Raw genomic sequence first — 9,321 nt, forward strand, 5'->3', positions numbered from 1 at the left:
TCTAGTGACAATGTAGCAAAGTCAATGTGAAAATTCATAAATTAGAGATCATTATTTTCGTTCCTACGACGCCAAATGAACTCACAGAAATACAAGTCAATCTTGATACAATTGGTTCGACAATGTCGCTTGTTACGTTTCTCAACCACATTCCAAGTACTTTTAATTTGCTGCAGATTTCAGAAATATAAGTTAAAATTTGGAGAATTGATTTTAAAGAAAAAGAAAGGGGAAGAGATATACATTTTTTAAAGAAAATTGTAATATAATTATTTGTTATTTAAATAAACGTAATTATTTACTAATTAGTCTAACTTGATCAAAACACACACACACTGACCTAACTCAGCAAAATGAAAGATATATAGAAATGCATCTTTTAATTTTTAAAATTTTAATTTATATTTCCCAAATCAGCATTAAAAACTACATTCAGTTTGTTCCATTTGAATGTGGTGCATGAAATAGAAAATATCCCAATTTATTTTGTTCAAGCGTAATCTCCTTCCGTCACACACAAATTATATTAGCCGTTAAATATATTCAAAATGTAAATAATTTACAACGATTATTCAGATGGTACGTTCCTTTAAATCACGTCAACTAAAAGTTTTTGTTTTACTTTTAAAGAGTTAGTAAAGCAGCATCTTTTTAAGGTTATGTAGTTTAAACATAAATCAGTCAAAGAAATTGCTAAGCTCCTCTTAGCCTAGCTAAGTTCCTGTTCTGAATCATTCACCTTTGTCTTCCTATGAATACGATTCCGATAAAATTGTATTTACTATGTGAAAGTACCTACTTGTAGCTCAGTGATAACTCGAAGATATAACCTCTTTTGCATTAGAATGAGAATGCCCAACTATCACGTGTGTTGTGCATATATTTTCAGAGGATTAGCATTATTTTCTCACGTGTATAAAGCTGTTTTCCCAGTATGAAACTAATTTAGACAGATTCTATAAAAACCTGCATGTACAGAAAGCTTTCTCCAGTAAAGTCATCGTCCTTTGTTAATACACACATTTTGGATACATTTGTCATTTAAATAAAGATTGTTTCATCTATCATATATAGTGTCCAGTTCATTTCATCCTTTAAACTCAGTCAAAATAAGATAATTAAGTTAAGACTTGCTCTGCGATAAATTTCTATGAAACCTCCTGTTATTCTGTGGAATCTACTTTGCTACTCTTACGGAAAACCAATGCACTTGATAATAACCACACAAAAGTTAAAAAATGAGATAATTTTATTGTTATGACTACATAATTTATTTATGTGGAATTTTCTGTTCTCCTCTTATGTGCATTTTCAAATGTTCTTTTAGCTCTTTATTATAATATTTAAAAAGCTCTTTACTTAAAGAAATGAATTTTTGACGAGCTGAAGGAGTTACAACCAAAACGAAGATAGCCATTGCGAGAAGACAGTTTTCCAAGAGAGTTCTTCATTTATAATGAAGTTTTTATTCGACATATGACTCTGGCAAATATTCATATCTTTTTGTTCACTGCAGCAATGGACTTGAAAAAGAGAACTGCTGGAACTCGATGCATTCAGAACTGTCGACTAGGTCCAACACCATGAAATGAGACATCAACCTCCAATTATTAAAGTTTGTACTCCATCTGACAGTTGTGAGACTTTTTAGGACCAGAGGTATCCTCCCAGATCAACTACAACAGTTGAAAGAAGCCTGGGATAACAAAGGTCGTTTGTTTGGTTTATTTCTTTCAAAACAAAGCCACACTGACTTATATGTTGTATCCATACAAGAGAAATGAGCCCCGAATTGTTGTGCTGTAAGTCTACAAACCTAACACTGCCCCACAAAGAATCAATAGGAAAGTTGCTGATGGCAGCTCACTATTATTTCATTAAAAATAAGTTTCTGGAATTACTAAGTATGCTCAATATATTTTTACACTCAAGCTTATGATGTTTTGGCTTGGACTTGGGCAAAAGTCCATAGGCGAGAGGCTTCAGCCGCAACCTCAAGTCTTGAAAATGATGCCAAGCAAATTTCATTCTGCCATTTAAAGTTATGACGAACGAAAACCTGGACCATTTTCTGAAGCAGTTCAAGTAAGTTACTATTTAAAATTGGTGGACTCGGGAACAGGAAATACAACACCTAAACTTAAAACTTAGATTATTTTGTCCTTGATTTTATTGAACACTTGAGTGAGGAGCAATTCTAGGAGTGAGACATAGTAGTAGTAAGTTGAATCTGCTAAAAAACTAAGCTATCAACCTAGAACAGTTCAGGACATGCAAAAGGAGGTGCCACTGAAAGCTTGGTCACTTTTGTGAGTAATCTGTACCCTTTGCACTCAACAATTGTCTTAGTAGGTCATGAGGACATCCTCATGGACAACTTCATTCAAAGCCACCTGGAGATGCAATAAGATATCACCTAATTATAAGATATATTGTCACTCTAATAAAACCAGTTTCTATTGCAATGAGTTTTGAAGTCGTAACGTTGAATAAGTCATAAGACAGGTTTAAGCAGCAAATTCTGAAATGGTTGTACCTTGAACAGATAAGAAAACCAGGCTTGTAGATGGAGTAGAAAAGTGTGCACTTGCACAAATACAGGTATAATTTCTTGGTCATAATGTAGGTCGAGATGAAGTCTCCAATGACCCTGCTAAAGTCACAAATGTATGATACTGATCTCAACTTATGACCAAGCAAGATTTCTAGAGCTTCCTTGGTTTTGCGTGAATTATGATCAACTTCACCAATGTTATCGCATCCTTATAAAGTAGAAATGCATTTTAGATAGAGTGGAGAATGTGATTAAGTTTGTTTGTTTTTGAATTTCGAGCAAAGCTTCTCGAGAGCTATCTGCGCTAACCGTCCCTAATTTAGAAGTGTAAGACAAGAGGGAAGGCAGTTAGTCATCACCACCCACCGCCAACTTTTGGGCTACTCTTTTACCAACGAATAGTGGGATTGACTACCGCATTATAACACCCCCACGGCTGAAAGGGCAAGCATGTTTAGTGTGACAGGAATTCAAACCCATGACCCTCAGATTACGAGTCGAGTGCCTTAACCAATTAGCCATGCCGGGCCACGTGATTAAGTATTCCTGTACTTGATGAGCCAGATGGGGAAACTCTGAAAGAAGAGGCGAGAGACAGTTCTTATGTCCAGCCGACACACTAATAATAATCTCCTGATCATTATAGCTTGGATTAACTGCCATGCCAACAGTGAGGAATGTCATTTCCTTTAGGTCATTGATCATGCAATCACATCAATGACTAAAAGGAAGAGGCATTCGTTACTTTCCAAGCTATCAAGCAGAACTTCATCAGTGCATTCTAACTCGAATTGTAAACCAACAAAAGTTGATTTTTTAATTATATATTTTAAACTTTCGTAATACAATAGAAACTAAAGTGCTTTACTATTACCAGTGATTAAATGAATGTTTCAATTTATAGATCACCAACGTGTTACGTTTTTGTTTTTTTTTTTTTTTTTTTTTCAGGATCAGCCATCTCCAAAAGTTCCAACGTATGCAAGTACGTTATCAACAATATACCTAAAACAAACAAACAATGTGTTTCTTTTAGGAACATATATTCAGATTCCATAACTTTTATATTTTCTCATCATTCATACATCTCATGCATCTTAAAATGTAATGGTTAAAACTTCTAACTTATTCGGAATGTGATTCATTGCAGTACTGTTGAAAGTATTAATTATGCTTTAAATATTTATTTTGTAAATATTGTATATTGTATATTTCTCGTTTTAAAAATAATGTTGGTGCACGCAAATATAAACTATTTCCTCACCGAGGAAATTAGCCATTCGTGTACATGGGCCCCTCTGATACAGTAGTTGTGAAGCTATTCACTCCATCTCTCAGTGTTGAGAAATATTGTGTTCATTGGTAGTAAATTTTCTGTACTCACGTTGCGTGTTACTGATAATGCACGAGCTGTAATGACTAGAAATTTTGTGTGTCCATAAGATGTCAAGCGTAACGTTACAATTTTGGCTCAAGTGTACATGCAATTAATATACTGCATAGTTAGTTTATGAATGTCACTGCTATTTCTAAGTTAACAAACTAGCTGAAATTTTCTTATTGTTTGTTTGGTTAGAATAAGCACAAATATACACAATGGGATACCTGTGCTCTGCCCATCATGAGTATAGAAATCAGATTTCTAGTATCGTAAATACCACTTTCGTTTTATTTAACCGTCTCGTATATTTATAAATTGACATGTAAATATAGAAAATAAACATGTATTTTAATAAAATGAAATTTACAGTTGCATATTATCGTATACATTTTATAATTCGGAACGTAGATATAATAAAGCCAAATCGAGATTACAAATTCAGTTGTATGTAGCTTAAGCTAATAAATGTAATTAAAAAAAAAAAACAGTAAAATTACTTCCAGTGCATTTCTTAAACATACAGAGCTTTCTTGCTTTGCCAAAGAAAACACGTGTGGAAGAGTTTGGTTTGTTTTGAATTTTGTGAAAAGCTACACAAAGGCTATCTGCGCTAACTCTCCCTAATTTAACAGTGTAAGACTAGAGGGAAGGCAGCTAGTTATCACCACCCACCGCCAACTCTTGGGCTACTCTTTTACCAACGAATAGTGGGATTGACCGTAACATTATACACCCCCCACGGCTGGGAGGGCGAGCATGTTTGGTATGACGGTGATTCGAACCCGTAACCCTCGAATTACGAGTCGAGTGCCTTAACTACCTAGCCATGTGGAAAAGATGTAAAATAATAGTCCTGTTTTACAGTTATTATAAAGTAAATAAAAATATGTTGTTCAGTTTCCGTTCTCAGCTATAGCATCTAAAGTTAAACATACATTACGGCGCTTAAAATATTCTAATTTAGTTTTTTTAATCGAACTTGCGTAGGTAAAAAGTCCAAATATAGAGCTATAGTGGTGTGATCAAAATATACGCAGAAAAAAAAACAACAGGAAAAATACCAGCTTGGAAAAAATAATTCTTTTTAAATTATTTAATTTATGAGAAACGTTACAATACCTCGTTATCCAACAAAAAAATACATGAACTTTTTTAAGTTTTAATAATACTTAAGTTAGGCACGAGAGGTATTCTTTGATTTTCTGTCATTTCATCAACATTAATATGTCTACATTATTTTCTAAATCATTGTCTTTTGTAAATTTCTATTTAATTTTAATGACCAATGTAACCATTAACCTGAAAAAACAAATGTATATATATATATATCCTTCTTAGTACTTATACGGTTATGAAAATAGTTTCTAACAATAACGACTGTATATTATTATTAATATTGAGCATTTGTAATAAACATATATTGCTGTTAGAAAAAAAGAAAAGTGGAATATGATCGATTATTTCTGGTATAAGCCTGTACGAATATTTTAGGTAGGAAGGGCATGGCCAGGTAGTTAAGGCGCTCGACTCGTAATCTGAGGGTCATGGGTTCGAATCCCTGTCACATCAAACATACTTGCCCTTTCAGCCATGGGAGCATTATAATTATAATAGTCAATCCCACTATTCGTTGGTAAAATAGTATCCCAAGAGTTGATGGTGAGTGGTGATGACTAGCTGCCTTCTCTCTAGTCTTACACTGTAAAATTAGGGACAGCTAGCGCAGATAGCCCTCAAGTATCCTTGCGCGAAATTAAAAAAAAACAACAAAAAATATTCTAGGAAAGTTTTTATTTCACCCAGTAGCCAGTAAAAGTTGAAATCGAAAGTTAGGAGCAAGCCAATAAATATGTAAAGCGTAACAAACGTATATGTAAATAATTTTGTTTAATTGTTCCTAGATGTTTCGTTTTCTATATCCACAACAGTAAGTACAATTCATGTGAATAATTTAAATAGTTAAGTTCATTCTTCTTTTTAACGTTTCTGTCAATACAGCTACATGTTTAATTCAGTTTTACATTTCACATTTATTTCTCCGTGCTTTTTTAAGGGGCGAGAGAGACGAATCATTTTACTTCTACTCGAAACCCTTGTTTTAAGGGCGTCCACATAAATTTTTCCAGTGTATGTGAGGTGGAAGAACAAAGCCATCGTGGTTGTATAATCACTAATTTGGAAATAAATGTTTGTTTCTCACTTTCCAGGGGTACTTCCTTCTCCCCACTCTGCGAGCGCTTGTGTCCTTAATTAGTATTTAGTTATACCAATGCACAAACAAACATTTGTGGTAACATTTAGTTACAGTTGTTAAGTTTTAAAATTAAGTACCACTTTTGTCAAAAAAACAGAACAGAATTCAGTAAATATGAATACTAGGCGGGTAACAAAAGACATATCCCAAAGTGAAAAACAATGTCAAAAACCATATATCATCATTACCACGGTATTATTGCAAACTATACCTATATAAATACAATAGTACTGTCTGTTGGCTGTCCATGTAACTATTTCGCAGCATGTGGATGGATCATCATCAAAGATAGTATACAGGTTCATTAGGTCCATGGGGGCTCCATACAAATTTTCAGTTTTGCATTTTGCGTTTTTATGAACGTTTTCTTTCTATTACTTCATTCCGTGTTCCTTGATCGTAACTAATTTTGGTATGGAGGTTCATTAGATCTATGGAGGAATATCTAAATATTTTCAGTTTTTATGGATATTCACCACCAAACATTTGGCATGAAGGTTTGTTAGGTCCCTGCGGAGATGCATACAAACTGGCAGTTTCACATTTTGTGTGTTGCAGTTTTTGTGGGCGTTTTTTACAATTACATACAAGGGAAGCAACTTTACGTATCCTAAGATAACCCTTCTTTTCATGTAAATTCATGAATTTACAACTTCCGTCCACTGGACGGGTACTCCAGCTAGTTTTTTAATATTTTGATTTAGACACATTTGCTTGAGGGCACATAAAGCAATTAGTAAAAATTCCACTAAAATAAAGAACAAATGTAATGTAGTAAGTAGAAAACGAGTACAATATAAATATGGGAATCAGTAATTAAGTATGCAATTATGATTGAGATGGTTCAGTGTAATTTATGACACCGAAAAATATTGACTTTGATTCAGTTAAAGTGACATAATGATGGTTAGTACATCTGTATTTGAAGTTAAGCCTGCAGGTAAACGTAGCCTGTAACAAATGTTATTCATTTATTCGAAATTATAGAGAAGAAAACAAATAACACAATTACTACATTATCGTCGATTGGACTTCGCATTATATTTGCCACAATTACGAACCCACCCAACGATATAACACGTTACAACACCATAATTAGTGTTGCTTTTTGACTGTAAAACGAGATTTAAAATGTAATGTAACCAATCAAATTTTGCCTAAACATTAATACCACGGCATCTGCAGTAAATTTATCAGAATATTAACTAATTCATCAATATGTATTTGAAGTTTAACCAAACAAATTTTTTTTATTAAAAACCCAAGTTTATAATAGTTAGTTCACATACTTTTAATAATACAAATTTCTGATTCTACATCGCTCATACAAGTTTGTTTTTTCTCTTAGGTCTTTACGAGTATTCTTCTATCCGATAAAACAATGAATTACTTATTAGATATATATATGATTTTTTCATTGAATTTATGTCAAATGAACAAGGTTTATAGTTTCTTTTCCACAGCGTTTGAATGTGTACTCGTCTTAAGCTTCATTTAATTTAAAATTAATTCACGTGCAATGAAAGTTCAGAATCGCCATTACTGTATTGACAAAATTCAAGTGTTTGTAACTAATTTAAAATAATTAGAATGTTGAAATCTTGACATTTCGATTTTTCTCAAATATGAAAATTACACGCAAATGTTTGATGCAACTAAAATTGATAAAAAATAAACAAGTACTGAAGTAGCCCACAACATAAAATTAAATATTCAATGAAGTCGAACCTAACTAATAAATATTAATAATCAATTCTTAAAACGAAAGTCTGTAAGTAGACTCTTTATCATTGAAAAAAGTCCTGATAAATACGCATAATCATGAAACTGTATAATTACAAATATTTAAAATGCCGAAAATAAATAAACGAAGATTTAAAGAAATTATTTAATCCACCTCGTAAGATTCATACAGTTCCGTGACAACATGAGTCGGTACAGCTTTCGTTAGTCCGTCTGCCTCAGTCGTTGTGCAGTAAATTTACTTTCATATAAGAGCTCACACTACAGCATAGGTTATGGTAACTTAAACGGATAAGGAGGGATATATTTTCAAGGTGTATAACATATTAATACCCTTAGGAATTAAATATATATATACATTTTAATTAGTATTTACCTTAAGTAACATACCTTCTAAACTCTGCAGTGATATTCATTCACTTTATTACGACGATTTATGTATTTATTACTTCTAGCTTTTACTTTTAAAAAGTAGAACTTCCGGTTTCTTTCCAAACAATTGTTAATGCTACACATCTGTTTCTGGGTTTCTTATGCATTTCGAATATCTGTATATATTTTATTTATTTATTGGTATTACAACATCTTTCAAAGCAAAAAAAAAACACAAATCGTACTTACCCAGTGAAGTAAAAAATATTGTCACTGTGAAACTCAAAGCGAACAGCTTCATTTGAACTATTCGTTGTTGGAAAGTTCGAAAATTTTACAGTGTAACTTTCAGATGAAATATATAAACTTATCTTATATAACGAGAACTGCTGAGACTGAGTAAATCAAATGTTCATAACCTTGAAGCAGATGACGAAGGCACGTGAAAATCCCTTAGTTGCTGTCTTATCGTTAATACTACAATTCTCACTGGCTTGACGAAAAAATAAACTTTGTAGTTTGCCCCGTTCTCTGACCCAAGACTTATGTGGTTTAGCTTCACGTTGCCTTGCCGGTGGGTATAGACGTTAGGCCTAACTTGATATGGAGAATTACAAAATCGTTTAATAACGGCCACATTTAATGAAAGAGGCAATTTATTATCAGTTTATCACATACTAAATCGAAATATTATTTCACAGAAAAAAGTTCTTAACTGTATACTATTTATATCGAGATTGCCGGTAATTTTGAGCATTAGGAACAACCCTACTTTTCGAAACCTGTTAATCAATCCATGTAATGTAGAGGTATTTCGACAAGGCCATTTATGCCTTGAACCAGACTATCAGCAGCAGGTTCAAAAGACTCATTCGCGTTGTCTTATCGTAGAACTGTGATTTCTGGAAGTATGGATTTATAATGATAACTCAAATCATTTGCTGATATTGTAAAATTCTATCTTATCTTCTTATGCCGAAACCTGTGAAAAAATCTTGTATATGTTAAAGTGTTCAT

General features: G+C 32.9%; 1 protein-coding gene across 4 annotated transcripts in view; it reads right to left on the reverse strand.

Annotated features, from left to right (window-relative positions):
* Positions 1 to 9,118, reverse strand: part of Mtp (microsomal triacylglycerol transfer protein) — a 59,584-nt gene extending 50,466 nt beyond the window's left edge. For 2 of the 4 annotated variants that reach the window (XM_076512234.1, XM_076512233.1), the window contains exon 1: positions 8,554 to 8,788. In XM_076512234.1, the coding sequence (XP_076368349.1) occupies positions 8,554 to 8,605 (52 nt within the window). In that variant the 5' untranslated portion in view covers positions 8,606 to 8,788. Of the gene's footprint in view, positions 1 to 8,553 lie in introns of all 4 variants that reach the window. The other 2 variants (XM_076512235.1, XM_076512236.1) reach the window with 2 other exon arrangements.
* Positions 9,119 to 9,321: the final 203 nt, after the last annotated feature.

This window comes from Tachypleus tridentatus, chromosome 7 (assembly GCF_004210375.1).
Source record: "Tachypleus tridentatus isolate NWPU-2018 chromosome 7, ASM421037v1, whole genome shotgun sequence".
In the NCBI taxonomy this organism is placed as follows: Eukaryota; Metazoa; Arthropoda; class Merostomata; order Xiphosura; family Limulidae; genus Tachypleus; species Tachypleus tridentatus.